The sequence below is a fragment of the Kryptolebias marmoratus genome, linkage group LG24 (genome assembly GCF_001649575.2).
Source record: "Kryptolebias marmoratus isolate JLee-2015 linkage group LG24, ASM164957v2, whole genome shotgun sequence".
Taxonomy (NCBI): Eukaryota; Metazoa; Chordata; class Actinopteri; order Cyprinodontiformes; family Rivulidae; genus Kryptolebias; species Kryptolebias marmoratus.
In genome coordinates, this window is record NC_051453.1 from 10,315,814 (window position 1) to 10,339,061 (window position 23,248).

At 41.4% G+C, this 23,248-nt stretch overlaps 1 protein-coding gene across 4 annotated transcripts in view; it reads right to left on the minus strand.

The window, feature by feature from the left end:
- rnf220b (ring finger protein 220b) overlaps positions 1 to 19,930 on the minus strand; it is a 32,464-nt gene extending 12,534 nt beyond the window's left edge. The window contains exons 1-2 of one of the 4 annotated variants that reach the window (XM_017407050.3): positions 19,258 to 19,930; positions 17,561 to 18,160 (exon numbers count right to left, since the gene is read on the minus strand). In XM_017407050.3, coding sequence (XP_017262539.1) covers positions 17,561 to 18,140 — 580 coding nt within the window. In that variant the 5' untranslated portion in view covers positions 18,141 to 18,160; positions 19,258 to 19,930. The remainder of the gene's footprint in view (positions 1 to 17,560; positions 18,161 to 19,257) is intronic. The other 3 variants (XM_017407047.3, XM_017407046.3, XM_017407048.3) reach the window with 3 other exon arrangements.
- Between the last annotated feature and the right edge of the window lie 3,318 nt (positions 19,931 to 23,248).

Consider the following 23,248-nt stretch of genomic DNA (forward strand, 5'->3'; position numbering starts at 1 on the left):
AGTCTCAGGATGCTGGATTTGGGGTGGAACCCTCCATGCATGGTTAGTAGCTTCCGAGTCTTAACATCTGTGGTCTTCATTTCCTCCTTTGGCCAGGTAATTATTCCTGCAGGGTATCTGATTACTGGTAAGGCATAGCTGTTTATCGCACGGATAGCACGGATATATATATATATATATATATATATATATATATATATATATAGCAGCTTATAAATGACAAAGTTAATAATGCACTCAGTTAAGTAAGGCTGTTATAAATCATCTTCAACATGTATCTAAAATATTAAAAGAGAGAACACATTTTATTTCTGAATAATTTTATAGACTCATCTGTGTGTAAGAAGCATCAACTGGAGCTTCCTTAATGTCCCTATAAAATCAAATTAGATTTTTAAATTATCTTTCTTACATAATGTGGCATATAAGTATCTGTAGTAGTATCTGACCCAACAGAAAAAACATGGTTTAATGCATATTAGTGCCTATATAAAATGTGACAATGAGATTTGTTATTTTCCAGAGGAACTGAAAGAAAAGTACTAAATTGGCATCATAATAAGTTTTTTTTTTAGTTTTAGATGTAGGATCTGTAAAATCGTATGGTTGTTGCATTTAAGATTTAGTGGCAAATATTCAATCCAAATAAACTCAATTTAGTTAATTATTTATGGCACCAATTAAAAAGGTCTAATTCAGATCTCCCTACATGCAATCCAACTCTGTCCAGTTTGTTCTAATATAATCTCTAATAAGAAGTCAATCCAAAACAGGCAGTCTTAAAGTCCAATTAAAGTAAAAAAGGGGGTCTTTTTGCTGTTATTGGGATTTTTTTTTAAATCTTTATGACAGTTCGAACATTGTATTCTGCAACTGGACAATATTAAAATATGCTACTATAAATGTTAGAAATGTAATTAAGCAAATATTTGTGACTGAATGTATTGAAATAATAATAAAATGAACTAGAATGAATTATTTTATCGCTTTAAATGAAGTTGAGGTCCCTAAAAGTAGAATATTTTAAAGTATTAAATGTATTTAAAGTGTTAGATGTGCTCAGATGATACAGAGTGTGTTTATGTGTGTTTAGTAAACCTATCTGTTCTGTGACAGACAGTATATGTGAGAGTAAAGCCTCACACTCAAACACACACTGCTGTGGTCCCTCACTGACAGCGTTTTGACATCATAGGCTGTCAATAGGAACATTACCCAGGAGGACCACTCGGCCCATTGGGTCCTACTGATGGATTACTGCCATAAGGAGCCAGCTGGGAGCCTGAGGAGCTCTACTATATCAAGATTTTACCTAGTAGATGAGGTGATTTACTCCTGAAAGCCATCAATCATAAGGAGAGAGCCAGTAGGCACGATGCACCTAATTTTCTATCTTCACTAGTTGCAAATAAAAAGTGAAAAAAAACCACATTCTGGCAATCTCAATTTAACTCTTAAATATAAATAAATAATTAAAAAATACAAACAACTTTCTGTGTTAGTCTCATCCTCAGCTGAGGCCTGAACTTCCTTTAAGATTCATACCAGACACTAGATAAACACTTTCTGCTGTCAAAATGATCAGCAACATAAGCAACCTGACTATCTATTGGAAAAATCATCCCCCCCAACGACATCAGTTGAGCTATGAGCCCTGATAATGAGGAACCAAATGGGACCAAATGGCCTCTAAATAAAACATGGGATGGAAAATAGAAATTGGAGTCAGGTGTCCTTGGGAGTGTGACAGGTCTTCTCCCCACCACCACCAGTGCCACCACCCTTTCTCCCAATCCTCCTTGCCTTTTTTGCATCCCCTCGTGGAAGCCTAAATGACTTTTCCCGACACGCATTGAGCGTTCCCGAGCTTTCTGCGCTCCGCCGCCCGGAACATGCAGGCATCAGTAAACAATGAAATCTGTGTGCTGAAATTGAATTTATAACCACATTACCTGCACAGATAACGTCTGTAAATGGCGCCGCGATAAGAGCAATGGGATTTGATTTTCAGGTGTTTTATTGGTTCACTTTTTGGATAAACCCCCCCTCCTCCTCTCTGCACTGACTTCAGCCACTTCACCATCCGTCACCTCTGCTCCACACAGACATCCGCTTTAATGGTGTTGGAGCAGGCATGTTTGGATGCATAGATTAATGTGTGTATGTGTGTTTGTAGGTGTGTGAATACTTTAGATGCTTGTGCTGTGCTCTTGTAAGTTGTTGGTTCATGAGCACCTTTTTTATGCGTCTCCAACCCATCGCTGCCCTCCGCCCCTGCCCACATAAACCCTGTCAGTATTAGTCAACCTCAGCCGCTCTTCAGCCTGGGGGGTCTAAGACACAACAGGGGCCATAAAACCAGCCTGCAGGGCTTGTTAACTGCTCCCTCACTACGGCAACTGGCTCGGATGGATTGGCTTGTTCACACCGGACAGTGTTGAGTTTGATTGGCCCATCTCCAAATGGATCCACTGTCTCTGATTGTTCACTTTTTTATTTCTTTCTGTGTGTCTCGCCAGTTCAGGACCTTGTTTCCTGACTGTCTAGCTTTTGCCCAGCTGCCGTTATTCTCCCAGAACCCTCGTGGGAGGATGTTGCTTTGGCTTCACATGTATTCTTACTCACGTAAAGCAAATTATATGGATTGGAGCAGCCCAGTTTGATTTTGTTTTTTACAAAAGACTGAAGAAATGCAGCAAATAATGTAGTGATAAATTATGTTAAATTTTAAAAAAAATGGTCTTAAATCAAATTTGTTTTAGTAATTAAACACTAAGCTATGCTGTAAGTCAGCATATACTAAAAGATATATTACCTCAGGCTTCATTATACTATATATGTTATGTTTTTCATTTTTTTACATAACTTACTGCTTGGAAGTGGAGGGTAATACACAAACAACTAATTCAGTTTTCATATTTCAAAAAAGAGCCAATAAAACTGTAAATAAAACTACTTGTAGAGAGTGATAATCTCAGTTATTATTATCATTATCTTCTATCTAGTCAGTAAGCTATCAATAAGAATAAAGATAATTTACAAAGGTGTTTCTTAGATGGAGTGATTTTGCCAGGGGGAAAATAACAAACATGTATTAATATAATTTCTAATCTCTCATGATTTAAAGAGAATTCACCCGTTGGGTAAATCCATGTCTCTGCTTCATCCCCACTACGAATATCATCATGAGATAATAAAGTTCATTAGGTAAAACCAAAACGATGTCATGTTGCTTCTTACGTTTGTATGACTGATGGTCAGAATCAGAGTTCTGTTGTTCTGCATCAATGTTTACTGTGACTGTGCTGGGCTCTTTACTGAAACAGAGAGATGAGAATCCCGCTGACAAATCCACAAAGCATCAAGTCCCCTTGAGGCCCTGGGTAATGGCCGATGCCAGCACCCATATGACGGCTGCCAGTTCTGCTGATGCAGATGGAGCGGAGATGCCTAACGTGACCTTTAGTGAATGCCACATCACATCAGGCCTGGATGTCACCCGCTGACATTATGCTGGGGCATGAAAAGGCTGTTCTGCAGCGAGAGACATGGTGACGAACGTACCCCCGGTGACAAACCTGTGGATGGGGTGTAATGCTGATTGACATGAGCAGGACAGGACGGCTTTGAATGGCATGGGACACATGAGCAAGCATCAAGGGAAAGATGTGGAGATTTTCTTTCTTTCCCCCCCCCCCCCTTTTGCGTAGTTTAGGTCTGTTTTTCTCTGTGTTCGCCGGCAATAAAATCCTGAGACAACTCACTCCAAATGGCATCATTATCCCAGTCATCAAACAATTCTCTAAGCACATCAGAAATCCCTCCATAAAGCCATAACAAGGAAAGACTCTATATAACCAGTAGGGGTGTGGGGATCAGTGGGGGAGTGAAGTTAACGCTTGGCGGCTAACGCTGCAGTGGTGGGCAGCGTAGGCAGGTCTTTGGCACGCTTTCAGAGGAGATGGAGGACTATAAAATCCATTGGCTCCTGCCACACCTGTACCCCACCCTGCACAGCGGCCTGCTTCCTATTTAAAAGCATCACATGCAGGATATTAGTCAGGGTTTTTAGCCGGCTGTGAGGCAGAGGGGGGAGAAGGGAAAGTATGCAGGCCGCCGTTTGTTTTTTATTGGGGAAATAATGGCCTATTGAGAGGTTGGGTATTTAATGAGCAACATAATAGGCCCTGTAGTAACACATCTGCTATGAGCAGAGTCATTTCCGTAGCTTTCAAAGGCTGCTGTTCCAGCCTTTGAAACAGCAAGTCCAGTTGCCTTTGACTTAGTAGATATCTGCTTTTTATTAATTGCAGAATTGCTACACCAGTTATACATAAAAGACAAATGCTCTGCTCGGCTCCATGCTCAATCCTAACCACATTCACTCCTCTCCTGGCTTGACCTCAGGTTTCTCACTGTCTAATATAATTCCAGCATTCCTCAAAACATCCCTCCTACTCGGCAATCAATTGTGTTTAATGTATTAAAGACACTCACCACAACCTTTGGCCCCTGAGCAAATCAATGCCTCGTTAGACCACTAATGATCATTCATTGACTAATAAGATCTGTATCAACCTCTTGTGGAACATTGATTGTCCTTTGGCCTTTGTAGTGCTTGGTCCTTACGTGGACAGCGGGAGATGTCAGATGTAAGTCATGGGGAGTCAGATGATGAAAAAGCTCTGGGTAAGAATGGATCGGACTCCTAAACCTCAAATAGACTCATTCTGAAGCACCTCAGGCCAAAGTCCTCTTCTTCTGTCCCTCAGATCAATGGACATAACATTTCTGACCACAGGTCAATCAGCACACAAACTCAGAATTTCACTCCCTTTCATTCTCCTTCTTTTTCACTCTCATCTTCTCCATTAGTCACTACAATTGTTCCATCCAGTCAGGCGTGGCTCCGCATATATGTGTCCAATCATGGCCCTGTCAAAGAGCGGACTTGGTAGCTTGGCGACTGTGTCCCTGTGACCATATTTTCCCTCTCAGGTCCTGAGGGCAAAGATCAAACCCTGCCTCGGCTCTGCTCCAAACAATCAATCTGCCCCTCATTGAGATGCATGGCTCAATGATCTCCGGTAGTGACTTCCACATTGGAGAGAGTGAGTGGAAGTGAGGAGGAAAGTTGAGACTGTCCTTGGGTATTTGCAGTGATATGAAGCTACTTAGAAACTACCTCACGGGGGTAACAAAATCTGCATGTTCATTAAAATGGATTTCAAGAGTCTGAGACTTAAACCTGATGATTTTTGGAAGATGGTAGTTTAGAAATGCTCTTTAGCTTCAATATTATCTTTAAATTCTGTTGATGGTGTAAGGTCTTAAGATTCTCTCATACTTAACCCAAGTTTGATGGAGTTCAAAGTTTGACCTCAAACTTCGTGAACAAGTCTGTTTTGCAAATTAAACAAAACCATGTATTGGTTTTCTTTCAATGCACTGTGGTAGGTTTCTCTACAGTATCTCTCTGTAGTTTTTCCAACATTTTTATAAATCATAGCTTAGTCTATGTTTTATATTGCGGCAGCTCTATAGTTAGAACTCAGTCGACTTCAGGCACAAAAAGATAAGTCCAGCCAGTTTTGCACATGAATACATTCAAATGAACGCATTAATGAATGGGCTTCATATTTTCTGTAAACGTTGTTTATGCCACACAGTCAGGCTGTTGCAAATCTGTGTACTTGTGTCTTTGTGGGGACTGGTAATTTATAAAATGCCTATACCCCTACTTTACTTCAAACCTAAATGGAAGGCCTGCCTGTACACCAGGTCTAGCAGGAACTCTGCAGGAGCTCAGCCACAGAACAAGTTAAGAGCAGCAGAGAAATGAAACAGCAATTTAGGACTACACATTAGGTTCTCTTACAAAACAGTTCAGTGAAATTGCCCCAAAAACCAGCCCGACTTTATGCTGCCGCTAGCCATTCATCAACCACAGACGCACAGATGTGAGCTTTCAGAAATGATGCGAGCATTGCGGAACCAAAAGAGGAGTGGAGCAGAACTCAGCTAAAAATCTAGTCTTGATTGACCGAGTCCTTTTTTGTTGCTCTGCATTTACTCAGAACTCCACTGTTTTTGCATACAGTTACCTGAGGCCTTTCCTGCTTTTATATAAACATGTTGTGAGATGCACTCCCTGACTCTTATTGATGCTGTCTCTCTTCTCGAAAGGACATGAGCAATCTTTCTAATATCTACCTGCAAAGCATCCTGTCAGCTCTCATCGCTTTGCCTGTCATAATAAATAGAATAGAATTTGAATGTGATATTCTGAGTCTAAACTGTGGATCCAAGCTGCTCTACCAGCAATTTGTAAATGTGTCTGCATTACAGGCAGTGATGGTTTTCATTTCTGAGAGTTTATTTTAGCGCTGAATAAATTGCAAAGGTTTTGACACTGAACGATCTAAAATAGATCCAGAAAAAAATTATATTAGTAAAGAAGTTGCTTAAATATGTAATGTATTTTTTTATCTTTAATTCTAAACTTACAAAACTGTTATGTGAGCTCATACTCCAAGCAGCAAAATATCAAATCTAGACTGCCATCATTTTTGAGACTGCTGTCTGTCAGAATCTGTGTTGTCGGATCAAGAAGTCCCTGCAGTGGACAGCGATAAAACCATTTACCTGTCACTCACTCTGATGGCTTCAAGCTGCAGTCACACTGAAATATCCAACTCTGTCACACTATATTTTAACCCTCAGGTCTTTAACAATTTGTACTACATTTCAGGTCGTTTCTTTCCATATCTGGCAAAATAACATGAAAGTCTTATTTCTCATTGTTTTATGATTTCCACATGAGATAAGACAGTGCCAGAAAGACATCAAGAGGATAACAGGCAAATCACAACACCTCATTAGAGGGAAATTAAATTGTCTCCAAAAATACAGATCACTATTAATCGGGCCACTGATTAATACACATTAATTCTCTCCTCTTCTGTTTCTTTCTCCCTCTCTCTGATGCTCATTATTCTATTGTCTCCTCATCACAGCCCTCATTTTCATTCCTTCACTTGCTCTGTTTCTCAATTAGTGTTTGATAAGGAATAAATGAAAGGGGTCGCTCAGTTGCTTACAAGTACTCAACTTTTCTAAGCAGCCATGAATAAACACTTTGGCAGTAAAACTTGCTAAGGAGTATAATTATGTCAAGACTTACCAGCAATACTAAAACAACATTAGTATGGCCCAAAAAAAGAGTTGTAATCATCCACATGAGTACTTTATGTTTTACCTATGACTTGTAGCAACCGCTACTAAAGCAGGGGAATAACTCAGTTCGCAACATTAGACATGGCAACACACCTCAACAAATACGAGGTTTGTGAGTTTTGGTTTGTTGGCTTGTGTTGAGTTTGGATGTAGTTTTTTTTATGTAAAATTCCTGTTTGATGTTGAGTAATTACTTAAGTTCCTGTTTTATTTTCAAAACCATGATCCCTTTTTTATTGTCTTCATGTTTTACACCTGTTACTGATTGCCATCCAGCTGTTCTTCATTTGTCATTTGGTCCATCGGTATGGATTTTCTTTGCTCTTTGCCAGATCTTTGTGTTGCTACTTTGTCTGAGATGGTTTTGTCCCTGAAGCTATTCTTAGTTCGCTCAGTCAGTTTTTGTTTTATCCTTCCTTGGTTAAAATAAAGTTCTTGGAGTTGCCTGCCTGACTGTTGAGTCCTATTCTGCGTTTGGGTCCTTTACACCTCCGCACCACTCAGTATTTGTGACACCATCATGCTCTGAAATTTCAGATTAGCTTCCCAGATGGTGCTGAAAGGTGACAGCTATTAGTATAGTTACAGTGTGCAGTAAAAAGGCGTTCTAAGAAACTGCTCTCAGTAAAAAATATGTCATTGTTTTATAAAAAAAAAAGAAAAATGTAGCAACATCACAAAAGTGAGGAATTTAAACACTCATTAACATTATTAAAAAATATTAAATAAATTATTGAGTAGTCACTGCTTAAAAAAACATGTTCTATTATAGGTATAAGTTGCTTTTGCGTCATTGTTTTTGTAAAAAGTTAATTTGATCATTTTCATTAAATAATTCCCAAAGGATAAGTTACAAGTGTAGGGATATTATTTTTAATTTTATGTTTTATTTCCTCTCTCTGCTCATAAACTCATCAGTTAATGTGTTTTTCTTGGTACTATGTGTAAGATTTTGTCGCTTTATTTATAGGAAAACAAATACAATTTTGACACCAATACTAGAAGATACATAAAAAAAGAGAGGATAACAAAAGAAGTACATGCTAAGCGATTAGGATAGAGAAAAAAAGCAGAGGTTGTTGAAAAAGATACTGATTGGAGGTGTGGATTTAAAAGGGAACGGAAAAGTTTACATTTATTACGAAGATCCACACATCTTTCATTGAAACAATTAGAAAAGAAAGCCTTTTAATGCTTGTCTACAGAATCTATGCTGAATTCACAGTTGAAAGTTTTCTAATCAGTTTGAAAACCTTATATTTTAATGGAGTGTTTCACTGTTTTGACAAATAAAAAAGTTTTAGGTGAGAAAAACACACCACAACAATGGAAACAGTCATTACAGCTGACACATGCACATAAAAAAATTAGAAGAACACATCAAAATATCTGGCTCCACCAAAGGAAACACAGCCACCTGTATTCTCCTCACACACCTGTCCCTTATGCACTTAGTGCAGGTGAGCAGCCATTAGCAGCGCTCGAAGAGCAGGTAAATGACTTCAAACAAAACCTGTGTTAACTCAGACATCCTGTCAGTTTTATAACAAGTTCCCGCATCAGACCTGGGTTACTGTGTGAGCACACCTCCAGTAAGAACTTGTTGAAAAGTTTCGGACACCTAACCGCAGCATCCCTCCTATCATTACAAATAAGCCTCAGATAACATCTGATACTGTCAGAAACACCGTGATGACGGCTGCCGGTTCCACTGAACCACAAGCACCTGGTGCTGCGTGATACACCTGTGTTTGGGTTAGTCACACTTCCTAAAAGGTGTTATTGTGTCTGCCTGGATGAGCAAACAATTATCTCAGATAAAGATGGTTTTATCTTCAAATGATGAAAAGATACAGGTGAACGAACAGCTTATCTTTAGTAACCTGAAGACACAAAAGAAGAAAGGATTCAGGAGGAGTTTAAGCACTTATCTTGGATGATAATTTAATCCAGCATCTGCAAAACGTGGAAATCTTTATAGACAATTGCTCATAAGAAGAACAGTCATCCATGAAGATAAAGCACTGAGGGAAAACCGTCGGCAGAAAGCCAAAGAAATACTCATAAATATGATTTTTGTTTGTGAAAAATGAGATGAAAACAAAAAGTATTTTTAGGGACACATTTAAATGCAGAGTGGATCCTCTTACATGTTTCTACAAAAACCTAAACTAGACAAATCAAACACTGAGACGTGTTTTGCATTTTTTGCAGCTGCTTAAAAGAAGAAACTGGCTTCAATTGTCATCTGCAGTCTGTATTTTTGCCTCTAAGTGACTAAAACCCATAAACCTTTTTTTAATTTGCTTAAGGCATATCTAGACTAAAAGTCATATAAAAAAGTTGTTTTTCAAATGTTGTACACAACAACATTTATTATAGAAAGCTTTAGAGCTAGAAACTAAATGTTAGAATCTTTACAAAAATATTTTGCCTCAGCATTGCTTGATAGTTTCCAACGTTTGGTTTGAGGCCCCACTGTGGGTCCTGAAGTGAGGGGTTTTAGGATGATCTCCAGAAATCGAAAAAAATTGAAACAGGGAATGTAAGATTCTATTTTCAGAATAATTGATGCAAGAGATAAAGAAGTTTTCATATAATGACTCCTAAGATTATTTGTGTTGTCATTATGCTCTTGCTTAATTGGCTTAATAGCAATGTTTGTATACTTTAAGTAAAGATAGTTAGAGTCACAACTCTCTGCCACTGTTATGTTTTTGGAACAGAAGATAAAACATAAGGCAATTTCTGCTCTAAAAAATACATTTATATTAGAATAGATTCTTGTGTCTCATCAGAGTGAAGAAATGCTTTTATTTCTGCAGGAGTCTGATCTGTTGCCTTGGTGCTGAAATCTATTTATTACACAATCAAGCTGCAAACAAAAGGGAGCTGTAAATATGTTTTTATGGTTATTGTTGTTTTCATCTGTGGATAAAGGGCACAACATCTCTATGTGCTGTGTGCGGTATCCCAGCATCAGACACACCGACCTTGTTGAGAAAAAGACAAATTAGGTCTTAGCAGAACACCAGACAGAGCCCTGGATTGGAAATCAACTGTGTTGTGCCTTTTTTTGTAAGACACTTCTGAGTGTGTGTATCACTTCCACACAGCGCTGTGTAGCCAGGGTGAGCGCAGCGCAGTGCGAGCTCCTGTCGATACGCCCCTCCGATCCCCCCCTCCACTCCTCCCCGTCAGCAAACACAGGAGAACAAAGAATCCGGTGGCAGCGCCAGCGGGTATAGATCTTCCTCCCTGTGTTCTCGCTCAGCAGGGTCACACAGGCACCGCTCACAGTTCAATCTCCTCTACTTCACTGATCAGGAGCTTTTGAGCGGCTGCTAATGAAACTGGACCCTCTCCAGTCTGCAGGAGCCTGAACCAGCCCACCCAGAGCAGAATCCCCTCAGATACAAGCAGAATGTTAGTTATGAAAGGCAACACAAGTATTAGCTAAAGGCACGCAGGCAGAGTCTGTGTTTGATAGGGGCTTTACAATAAAATCTCAGTATTAAGAAAACCGTTCAGAATAGATGTCAGACCCTGAAAAGACTGACGTGATATTATTCAACTAACTGCACGAGTTTTACCAAAAATTATGCATTTTTAAGACAGCAGATTAATTTATACAACAGAATGTTTACATAAAAACTTTACAGTTATAAAAGTTTGTATTTGTGACTCTGATTATGATCAGTGCTATAACAAATTAATTTACGTTTAGATTTCTTTGCTTATTTAGATTTGGTTCCAATATAATAATACTTACAATATATCAGTTATTTGCTATTCTTAATTATGTGAAAATAAAAGTCTAGGATATCAGCATTTTTAGGTTTATCCCTACATTTGATGACATGTATTTTTAATCATATCTAAGCAGGTACCAAGACAATATGATCACATACAAAAGTTATGAAGCATTTATTTGGATTTCTTCATATTTTGTTTCCAGGGGTCTAGATTTTTCACAGACCTTTTTTTTTTTAAAGTAGCATTGATCAATAGTTTCTCAGGTTTGCTGAAGGTGTTTTAAAATCTTTCCAAAGATTACAGGAAAATCTGGCTTCTTGGAAGTCAAGTATAAAGAAATTAGAAGTGGTTTAAAACTTTTGCACAGTACTGCACAATCCATTTGTCCAATAAAAAAAACTGTTTAGACTTGTTATTTTCCCTCATGCTCAGAAGTGGATTGTAGTGGCAGAAAAGGCAGTGAGTTTCTGCTGGAGGAGACTGCAAACCTGAGCTGTTAAACTTGCATCACTTGGATTGACAGAATCAACAACTTGTATCCTATAATCATTTAAAGATTGATTTATAAATGCACTAATAAGGGTCACGGCTGAGACAATAAGATGTGTAAAGAGTGTCTCTTCTCTCATTTAGTCACACAGCCGGCCTGCCGAGCGCTGCTTGTGTGGTCTATGGGGACAATTAGCACAATCTCCATACTAATGGCAGCCTGTAATGGACACTGCTGAGCCTTCCAGCCACTCTGTTTGTGCTTGTGTGTTTGCATATGCATTGGTGTGTGAGGGAATGTTTGCATATGTACATATACCGCCAGCATGAGCACTTTTTGTGTTTAGCTGAGTGTCTGCTTGCCCTCTGATGTGCATGCTATCAAATCTCCGTGTTTATGTATTTATATGTGTGTCAGCCCTGCCAGCTTGCAAATGCATGTAGGTAGCAAGTAGCCTGAATTTTACTGTGCCGAACCCCTCCCTCCATCCTCTTTGCTTGCGGCCCTAACCCTGATCCAGAGCCACTCATTAGCACCATAATAAAGAGTTGAGACGACACGTAAAAGGTTATATACTGTTGGACTGCTGTTTTCTTACCAATTATCAGACCTGCGATTTATGGCTCAAATCCAATGCTATTCTCTGAAGAGAATTGGGGGGAGTGTTCATACCCTGACACAGCAGGGTGAGGGGTCAATCCTGGCAAACTTTGACCTTTAAAGGTGAGGTACACAGGCGGTGACTGGAACTCACCAAACAGTTAAGCGCCGCTTGAAGTGGCTCAATTGATCTGAGGGTCTTTAGGAAGAAAAGTGTAAGTAATCTCTGTGGTTGCCTGAGCTGCTACATGCACTCGGTCAAACAGCCTCTAAAGTGTAAAATTTGTGACTTATTTCTGAGAAAAAAAGACAAGAAAATTAAGTCAGGATTCATAATAATAGTTATCCATGGAGCTCAAATAGTGTAAACTGTTGTGTGTCACTTTGCAACTCCTTAGAGATGTCTTTCTTTTATACTGCTTATATAAAAACATGACAAAAATGGCACATTTGACGATTAACAGGGACTGTCAATCCTGCTTATCAAGCCACTAAATGATGTCAGAAAGTCATGCATTTAGGAAACAAAACTATCACGCCTGGCATGCTTTCGGCATATTGGCTTTTGGTAAGCTCCACCACAGCTGGGAGACTCGCAACAAGCACAACTGACATGCTGTAATGAGGTCTATGTGTGACACTAAGCATATACAAAATGTTACGCATATACTGTATATTGTATATTAGATATGTAGGTCCCTGGCTCCCATCCAAGCATGCAGAATTGGTGTGGTCTCGCTGTCTGTCTGTGCTGCTCCTCAGCGGCATGTGTTTAACCCCAGAATGTGGCCTTCCTGCCCTCTCTTTCTGCCTGACTGATTTGTTAGGCTCTGGGGAAGAGGCGGAGGATGTAAGTGTGTAAGTGTGTATGTGTGTGTGTGTGTGTGTGTGTGTGTGTGTGTGTGTGTGTGTGTGTGTGTGTGTGTGTGTGTGTGTGTGTGTGTGTGCGCTACATCTTAAAAATATGCAATCTACAGAAAAACTGCCTTTACCTCAAGCCTTTTCCATGCACACACACACACACGCGCACAAATTAAGCCTTTGATGTGAGATCAGAGGCAGCTATGATGCAGGTCGATCAGGTGCACGGGGAGAAATGTAGAAAAAGAAGGACAGAAGGAATGATGGCCTCTATTGAAACAAGGCTGTTGTTTTAACAACCCCTGGGCCTTGCACTCATTATAACCCTCTTCCTCGTTGTTTTTTTCCGTCTGCCTGTTTCTGTTTTTTCAGCGTACTCGAGCCCTAACAGTCTCTGTGCACACACCGCTCGCGTGGACTGATCACAGCAAGAAGTGGAGGTAGATGCAGCATCTACATGATGTGGTGTGACTCGTGTATAGTCAGAACAGTCTGCAGGCCATCTAACAGGTGCCAATGGTCACCCCCAAAAAAGCCTTCTTCTTCCCCAACACCACCTGTCCCACACACAAATGTATTTCCCCTTGTTAGTGTAAAGGCCAGACTTATGGAAATACTTTCTGTCTCTGACAAGCAGTGTGGCTCGCAACTTGGCCCTGTTTTAAATACGGGTGGAAGAAACACATGCATACTGAAGTCCTGATTGCTTTCAGAAAACCTATGGAGGAGCACAATCTGTAAATCTAAATATGTGAAAAAAATCCTCTACATTCCCTGTTTCCAGCCTTTGGAAGGTAGTGGGAGGGAAGTTAAAAAAAAAAAAAGAGAAAAGCTGAAAAGACTTTCCTCTCCTGCCAGGATGAAAGCCTCTTTTACTTGGGAGAACATTAGAAGAACAAACTACCATCACAACAGGAGGGAGAACAGTCAACCCCGGAATGCTTTCACATCAAAAAAAACAACCACCATTAATATTGTAATGCTTCCTCCCCGAGTGCTTAAAATCAACCAGTGTGGTCACAGAAAGACCTGGTTGCAGCTTTAACAGCGGAAGAAACATCTGCTGTCCAGTGAAAATTAGTATCTTTATCACATTTATTAGATTTCTTTCACTTGTGTTTCTAAAAGCTTTTTCTTGATCTTTCTCACAAAATTGCAAAACCAAAAAAAAGAACCTAACAAACTTGTCATTTGCATATGCTAAATGCGGTTGTCAATGCATGGAGAACAAATGCACGTCCACCTGATGAGGAGCATGCACGCTGGTAATAATAGCAGGCAGCAGATACTATATGTGTATGCATGAGCATCGAGTGGTTGCTATTGATCTCTTGTGGTCTGCTCGGGGGATGTAAACAGTGTGTCTTTCAGCGGGAAGCTCCGGTCAATACCAGCAGTCAACGGCAGCTGTACACAAAACACAGACCCTCCCTGTTAACAAATCAGCAATCACACTCAAGAGTCTGCAGCACCTGAAAAAGAGGAATCACTAGCTCCTATGGGCTATTTCTTTAATAATTTGTTTTATGAATAAGTGTCTTTAAATGCCTCTAACTTTTTTCGAACACCTGTAAGCTGCGTCTGAAACATATCAAACCCATCAAACTTCACCAGTGAGTTAATCCGTGTTGCAAATCTAAGATGGATCTATGTCATATTGATTCCGGTCCATGCTGCACTACCGCGTTAACAAGCCATGAATAACTCACCGTGGAGGACACTTGCTCACTGAGAAGATCTGGTGTGTGTTGTGCATAATTGTTTCACCGCTATTAACTTCCTCCAGGATTTCTTTTCACTCAGGTGAAAACTCTCCCAGTCTCCCAGAACCTTCTCATCCCAGTCAGAAAAGACTTTGACAATTCGTGTCTGATTCAAACCCCTGATGCACAATTTATGTTTTAGTGGAAAAACATTAAAAACTTTGCTGATAAGTTAGTTTTTGTTGTGTTGTGTGAAAGCAGTGCTTCTGAATATCATTTACACAAAACACAGTGCAGAAAAAACTGCAGTAAAAGCGTTCAAACGCTAATTATTTACAGTATAAAACATTATGAGCTAGATAACAGTTTAATAATTAGTTTGTTTTCATTGGCTTTCTTTGTGTTATAATCCACAAACTGGACCTTTAAGTCCTACAGTACAACAGAAGGGCTCTTACACATCTGGCTTCAGTTATTGTAGCTCTCACTTAGCTTTGCCTCCATGTGGAAGTTACCGATGCACACAGACACACACGCACACACATACACACACGGCTTGTGGTCATGGCGTGTTGTTGCCACTCAACTCCTCCAGTTTCCCCAACTCGTGTTTCTGTTAAAGAACCATTTTCATTCCAGCTCAGGCCCACGGCGGAAAGCATCTCCCTGAGGAAAATAAGCATGACTCGCTCCAGTGAAGACATCTGCCCTTTGAAAGTGAGCGTGGCTGTTTGAACAGCTGTCAGAGCGCACCGAGCATCTCAGACCTCCGCTGATAAAACAGAGGAGAGACACCGAATGGACAGAAGGAGACAGCCATCGGCGATGACACACACACACAAGGCAGGTGGGTAGAGGTGTCATGTACTTGCTTGTTGTCTGGACTGACAAGAAAGTATGAGAGGAAGCACAGCTCACGGTCACCTGTGTGCAAAACTGGAGACTGGAAGAAAAAGTCCTCCGCAGATTGGAAACACTAGAAAAGAGCGCAATTACGGAAGACAAATCAAGCTATAAAATGTGTGATCTCTGAAAAAGCAACATGTTGTCTCCACAGAGATTATTTTTTTAAGAAAAGGAGTGACTAAGTGCGTGAAGTTGATGACACGCTATTTATCTGCAGCATTTCATCTGTTCTACGTATTTAGGTGTTGTGTCCAATGGGTGATTCCTCCTAGAATGCTCTGCTTCACTCTGCAATTTCACAAATGAAAAAAAAAATCTTTAAAAGGAATAAAAGTAAGATTTTATGGTGCGGTTTGGAGTTTAGCTCAGATCTGCTCTGCCATTGTTGCTGCAGCAGTAACTCTTGCACTCAAAGAAGATTTCAAGCTTAACACTTAAGACTTTTGGTCCTGAAGTGACTGTCTGTTACCCAGTCAAGAGGAACAAGTGTATGTCAGACTTAGAAAAGTGCTGGGAGCTCAATTGCATTAAAGCTCTTAGTTTGCCTGAGCTCCAATCTAATTGGATAAAGCTGGAAAAGCAGCTTCCAATGTGCTTGAATCCATTTTCCCCCTTTCCATTTTTTTTGGAAGAAGGAGTGATGTTCTCCATGTTCTCTTCCAGCCTGTCTTTTGTCCTTGTCAACATTCTGCAAATGAGATTCCCCCCCAAAATCAGGTGGTGAGCATGCATGCTTGAGTGCACAGAGCAAACACTGTTTTCAGACACACCTCTCACACCACAGCGTGCCGGCTGGCATCTCTTCTTTTCCCGTCCTTATTAAAATTCCATATTGAGATTCCTTCCTGCCACTCCGCCTCCCTGGCCCTGTCACTCAGCCACCAACCGGTGACAAATTCAGCAAGTTTCAACAAAGGCATGCACATATGCAAAGCGACACACACGGCGCACAATCCAAACTTTTCTTAAGACAAGTCGTCCCTGCTCCCGCCCTTTATGTGTGGGATGAAAGTTTTCTTTAGGTGGTGTGTATGAGAGCACGCATCAGTGTCTCCCCCTCTAGTTGCCTTCACATCCCCCCCACCCCCCCACCTCCTCCCACCCCCTTCTCATTGTCATTATTTTCGATGGTGTCCCCCTCTGATCTGCTGAGCCTTTGGGTGCTCTCTCTCCTCTCCTTCTGTCTTCCTCCTCTGGTCCCTTTCATCTGTCAGGCGCTTCCCTTGGCGACCGCTGCTGAGGAGGTTTGATTTCCCATCATGCCTAGCATTGCCTCCCTGACTCACTCCCTCCCGTCTCCCTGTGAGGCGAGTGTTGAGGCCCCCGCGTCGTTGGGCAATTATCCCCGGGAGTAATGAGGAGCGTCTCTCCCTGTGCGCCGCGGCTGACTGACACCTCTCCCACTCATTTGTCAACAAATCAGACGGCTGGTGTGGGCGGCCATATTGAGCTGAGGGTTGTCGCCGCTGAGGGAAGCTCAGGCTGAAGCGCTCCGCCGCGTCTCTTTCTCTCCTTTTCTGTATCCTCCTCCATCCCTTTCCTCTCTATCTCTGCCACCTCGTTATCTCTGACAGGGTGTCATTCGTTCCTACTCTCACTCCTCCCGTGTCAACCCTACTCCGATGTATTTGTGTTCCTCAGCCACCAAGAAAAGCCTGACTTCCAATGGGCCTAATGGTCATATGTGGCTAATGATCACTAAACTGAATGAGTGCCACTATTCAATTTATTTGTGTCAAAGTCAGCCACAGCCAGGCGCTGTAAACACTTTGCCTAACTAGACGATAGAGTGAAAAGGGGGGAAATGTGTTAGTGGGTGCAGCTGTAGAGGATATGCTATCATCATGGCTATGTCAGGTCAGAGTGAGCATGATGTTTAAGAATATACCAACCTCTATTCTCTGCATTAAACATGTGAGGTGAGTGCCCCTGTCTGAGGTTTAGACAAGATCTTTTTATACACAAAAAGAAATGTTTTCTCCTCCACAAGCAGAGTGTGTGTACTCACTGTGCTCCTTGCGCTCCTCCGGGCTTGACGAAGCCTCTCCATCAGACAGCAGGCCGGACATGGAGAACAACTTTCTCCCCGTCTCCTCCCCGGCCTTCAAGGAGCCAAAGTCAAACTCCTTCCCCTCCACATCCGGAAAGCAGCTCTTCAGCCTCTTGGCGGGAGTGAAGGCCGACTGGTAACCCCCAGATTCCCTCTCATCTTGCGGCGAAGTGAACGGCCGGAAGGCGCCCACCCCGCTGTGGTTGAGCATGCCCAGAGTTGGGCAGTCCAGGTTTGGTGAGGTGAACTGAGGGTGGAGGTGGAGCAGGGAGGCCGGAAAGTCTCGGGACGGGAAAGTGCCCGACATGGGGGCCTGACGCTGGTACATAGAGGTGAAGGTGTAAGAGGCTGAAGGAAAAGGGAGGTGGAGGTCCTTCTCCACAGAGACGGGGACACCGAAGGGTCTGGGGGCCTGGCAGGGGACAGAAGCGTCTCGGCCAGCCTCAGCAGTGGAGGCTAGCACCATCAGGGCTGGGGAGGCCAGTGGAGCTGGCAGGTAGGAGGGGCTGTCCATCTTGAAGGGGCGGTGGAGGTCCATTCACCTCCGAGTTGGTGGTTCTGAGGATTAAAAGAGGAAACAAAAGGTAAAAGGGGAGCCTTAAATCACAGAATATTTAAGAAATTCTCTTTTCACTAAAAAAAAACGTCAATTTCCAAATTTAACAAATAATCTGATTTGTGTTTTATTACTGCTGGAAAACAAAAATGATTTCAGTTTGTTAATTTCACATGAAACTCTTGTAGGAGCCCACACGCCAAGATCTTCTCATGAAGTAAAACAAGCCCAAAGCAATTCTGGAGGCATTTTTACAATCAGAGCTTTGGGCTCATTTCAACAAGAAAGGGGCTGGAGGAGGCTTCTATTGAGCCTGTAAATAATTATGACGGGATAAATTCCCAATAAAACACACACATAGATGGAGCCTGCAATTGTTAACTTAATAGCACAAAAAACAAAAAAATACAGTTGGAGGGAAAAAAAGACAATTTTGTTCTACCTAAATGCATTGTTTGTCTCAGTAAATCAATGAGGTGTTATGGATTTTCACTGTAATTTGTAAATTTGAATAATTTATTTGTCATTTTGTATTTAAACGGAAGCTTTGCTCAAAAAAAGTTTATTCACAATAATATTTTCTAAAAACAAAGCTGCAATAAAATATGCATCAGAATCCAAAGAGGGAAAACATTTATAGTTTGAACATTTCAAATCTGGAAACTGAATCTGGATTTTAAAGCACACAAATAAACCTTTTTGTTCTCGTTCATATGAGTCTTTTCTTTTTTTCTTGTTGGACTATAACTCATCAGTTTTATTAATGTCAGAAGGAAAGTTTGCGAGTGGACGACAAACAAAACAGAGGAAATAAAACAGCCTGAAAAGTGCGCTACGGGGACCATTTTTACTATGTCATCCTTTAAGTTCAAATCTGACGCTGTTTCATGCGAAATGACGATTTGTTCATTTTTACAACCGTGTCTTTCACAAACATTTTTGTTTTGTTTTAGCGGCGACAATTCCTTTAGAAAAAAAAAAGAAAAGAAAAAACCTCCAGCAGGCTCCCACCCGGCAGAACACATGGCAATCAAACAACCAATTAAACCAATTAAAGCAAATGAAGCTGTAATCACCGGAGCCATCAGTCTGTACTCACCGTGATGAAGTTCTCAAACAGGGATTTATGTCTCTGCCAACTCTGTCCCTCCGCTTTTCTTTCAACTTAAGAGTTAATTTCAGGAGCGCGGCACTTTTCTCTGGCTGCGAAAAAAAAAAAAAAAAAAAAAAAAAAAAAAACAACTAAACAATAAAAAAACCCAAAACTAAAGCTTACAGGCAGCGTCGGTTTTCCTCCTGCAGATGTTGCGAGTGTTTCCGTGTTGCGTTCAGGTTCGTGCGGTGGCCGGGAGTCTGAGCGGGATGATGATGATGATGAAGGAACCGGTGAGTGGACTGGCTGCGGGTCGCTCTGTCTCTGTTGGTCTTTGCGCTCCGTGTGACAATCACCCCCCACCTCTCTCTCTCTCTTCCTCTTCACCCTGCCCTCTCTAACCCACCCCCCTCCCCCCTGCTCCCCCCAGAGACCTGCCTCCCGATGGACACATGCAGTCACTTGCCCGGGCTTAAGGTGAAATATCTACACTAAAAGTTTTTGGGAAGGGGAAATCTTTTTTGCATACAAGTGTCAGATTATCTTTATCAGTTTGGAATGCAACTTGGCCATTTTAACTTATTTTGACCCCCTTTATCCCCTAAAACAACAGGGTTGCATTATAAAAAACATTAAAAAAATTAATTTCGTCCACCTAAGTCATCCCTCTTTGTGTGTTGGTTTGACTGGCAGGTGAGTGGCGCACAAAGCTGTACAGTCCCCCCTTTGCCTGCATGATTGACACTTGGGAATATTCCCTTTTGATGAGACACAATGCAAACCAATGGCATTATTTGTCACACATAATCTGCTTTCAAGTCCAACACATTACAGGGTGTAATATCTGCATTATTCATATCTGATTTCCAGCACATTGTCAGAAAGCACAGCTCAGAGCACCACAAATCAGCCCAAATCACTCTTAATTTGTTTTTATCGGTATTGGTATTGCTTAAAGACTTTTTGAAATAATGTAATTGAAATAATTCCTTATTCCCCGGAGCCAATCCAGAGGCTTTACACCGCTAATCTAATGTGACACGCAATTTCCGTCTCTCAGACGATTGCTTCCCCTCAGGTCCCTGTCTTTAATGAACAGCCATTTGGCTGTGAGCCTGTGTGTGTGTGTGTGTGTTTGTGTCAGTGTGTGTGTAATCAGAGCGTATACGACTCGGGCCTGAGATGGGAAATGAGTGAATTGGGAATATCGCGGCAAAGAAGAAGACACAAGGAAAGGAACATGTAGCGGGAGATCAGTGGGTTCGCTGCGCAAACACAGCCTGAAAACAAAGCAGCTAACGGAGAAATAAAACTACATATTGACACTTGTCTACATTTTCTAAGACTAAAGAGAACCCCATGTCACCTTAAGAGTTCATTTATAACTAATCTGATTAAAGGAGTAGTTTAGATATTGCCTGTTCTCTGTTATCAGTAATCAGTGTCTTACCTGCAGAGGATCAGTTTGTAATATCTTATGCTTTTTATAAATGTTTACACCATTGTCACGTTTTCATCTGCTACAAAGTGGTAAAAGGTAGAATGCTCCATCCGGGTTGAGGGTTAGTCTTCTGTATCTGGGAGTGTAGTTCATGAGAGATAGCAAGACTGAGTGAAAGAACAAGATCCTGGATACAAGCAGCAGAGATTAACTTCCTCTGTAAGGTGGCTGAGCTCAGCCTCAGAGAGAAGGTGAGGAGCTCTGTCATCTGAGGCACAGAGTAGAGCCGCTGCTCCTCCGCTTTGAAAGGAGTCACTGGTTCGAGCATCTGATTAGGATGCCTCCTTTCTTCCTTTTGGAGGGTTTCCAGGCATGTCCCACTGAGACAAGGTCCCCCAGGAGGAGCTACAGAGTTGCTGTGGAAAGAGATGTCGGGGTTTTCCTCCTTGACCTGACGCCTCCATAACCTGACCACAGAACCCCCCACACACACACACACACACAAAAAAAAAGGTGGATGTATGGATGGTTATTTACACTGAAGACTGAGGTTTAAAGCTGTCTTTATGATACATCAGATATGTACTTTGTCCTGTTATGCTATAATCATAATAAGTTTTACATTAACAATTCCTGAACACAAATGACTCCATTTTCAGTGCAAATAACCATCAATGTTTATGTAAATACCTGTCTAATGCCAACCTGACAGTGCTGTAAAGGTTTATAAGTTAGGGTTCACATAAACCCATGAATGTCTTGAGACTGGAGTTGTTTTAAGTCAGCAGAAATGTGCTTTGGAAATGCCTCAGACTAGCCCTTAGTTCGACTTCTGTCTAAACCAGGTACAATACTGATTACTGATAACAACTCCACAGAACACCACTTCAAAAAAATAAAAAAATAAAACAAACCATTGTTTTAAAATGTGATGGAGTTTTCCATGTGCGCTGGCTCGTCTCGCTCCTAAAGACAGCCGGTGAAGAGCAGGACCAGACAGCAGATGCAGACCTTTAAATGGACACATAAACGAGAGCCCAGACTGACTCTGTAACAGGGCTTCCACCCAGACGAATATGGGAACGTGTAACACATGTCTTCCTTGTGACCTGAGAAGGTCATTACTCCACTTAGAAAGCACCCTCTCAGTCACACATTCTTCTAAGGTTAGACAACCTGCCATCAGGTTCCCAAACAAGTTCTGCTCAAGGCAAAAAAAAAGAAAGCTTTTTATTCAAAATCAATGCAAAAAAAGTAATCTTCAGTTTAGAAATGTTTTTAGAAACTCTCATTCGACTCTTTCAGTGAGAAACGGCAGGACCATCCTCATTCGTCCGCTGGTCACTGAACACACTCACAAGTGGCTCCATTGACATTATGATTATTATTTCTTCCCTGTTCCTCCAATTTGCCCCGTGTGCTAGTGGCTGTGGGTGGTGTATAGTGGATGATGGGTGTGTGTCCTGCAGGCCCAGTGACGTGTTAATGATGTCCCTGCTGCCTCAGCCAGGTTATGGCACAGGGGCCGTTAGCCGCCCTGGGTAAACTGCACGGCTCCCAGAATAAATTGCCACCCGAAGCCACGCAGGCTGGTCAGCCAGCCAATTACAGGCCTGCCCGCTCAGCTGAGGATGATGGGATGCGATGTTAATTGTACGCTTTCATTTTCTGGCAGGAGGTGAGTCACTTGGCTGTCTTTCTTGACTGCCATGCACACACTCAAAGTGAAACGTCTTAATACGTGCAGTTCATGCCTACATCTGGTCTTTTGTTGCTTCTGGTTTATCTGACAATGTCTTCCAATTTCAAGTTGTCCTTTGTTTTCCCAAGTAATTTGAAATTTAAACAATTTTCAAGCTGCTTTGATACATATTGTTTTTACACCTTCGTTCCTTTGGTGTAATTCTCAACAACTAAGAAAAGAGATGAGCTGAGACTAATTAAATCAACACAATGAGAGCTCCTTACTTCTTTTATTAGGATGCCAGAGGTCATCTACGGAGTCTTTTAACTTTCTCAATGTGTAATTGGAGAAGTGAACAGTAAATAATCTTGGTTTTATTTTTTTTATACCCCTCCTTTCATTTCCAGTTCATTTTTCCAGGGCATGGAGTAAATTAAGTTTCTACTCTAATCATTTCCACACACCAATTAGAGATAATTTCTCTTTGCTGTGAGACTCAAGATGTCTAATTACCACAGAATGGCTTCAAAATCAAGAGCAGGAAAAATTAAAAACAGTTCCATTTTTTGTTGTTGTTGTTGTTTCAAGTCATTTTACTTGCTGGAGAAATTAACGTGACGAGCAGAATTACAAACTTCAGCGGATAAAACAACAAATCCCCCAGTAGGATCCTCATTGGGTCTGATCAGTGCTGAAGATGAAGAGTGCTCAGTTCTCTGGAGTCAGTTGGGTAGTTGCAGCGCAGTTACACTCTTCCTCAGTATATCAACACAGAGACTGTCTGGTAGCAGTGCTATGGAGAGAGAGGTTAGCTACTATATTAACATAGGAAGAGACAGCGCCAGAGCAGAGAAGTCTGCCAGCGACTGAGC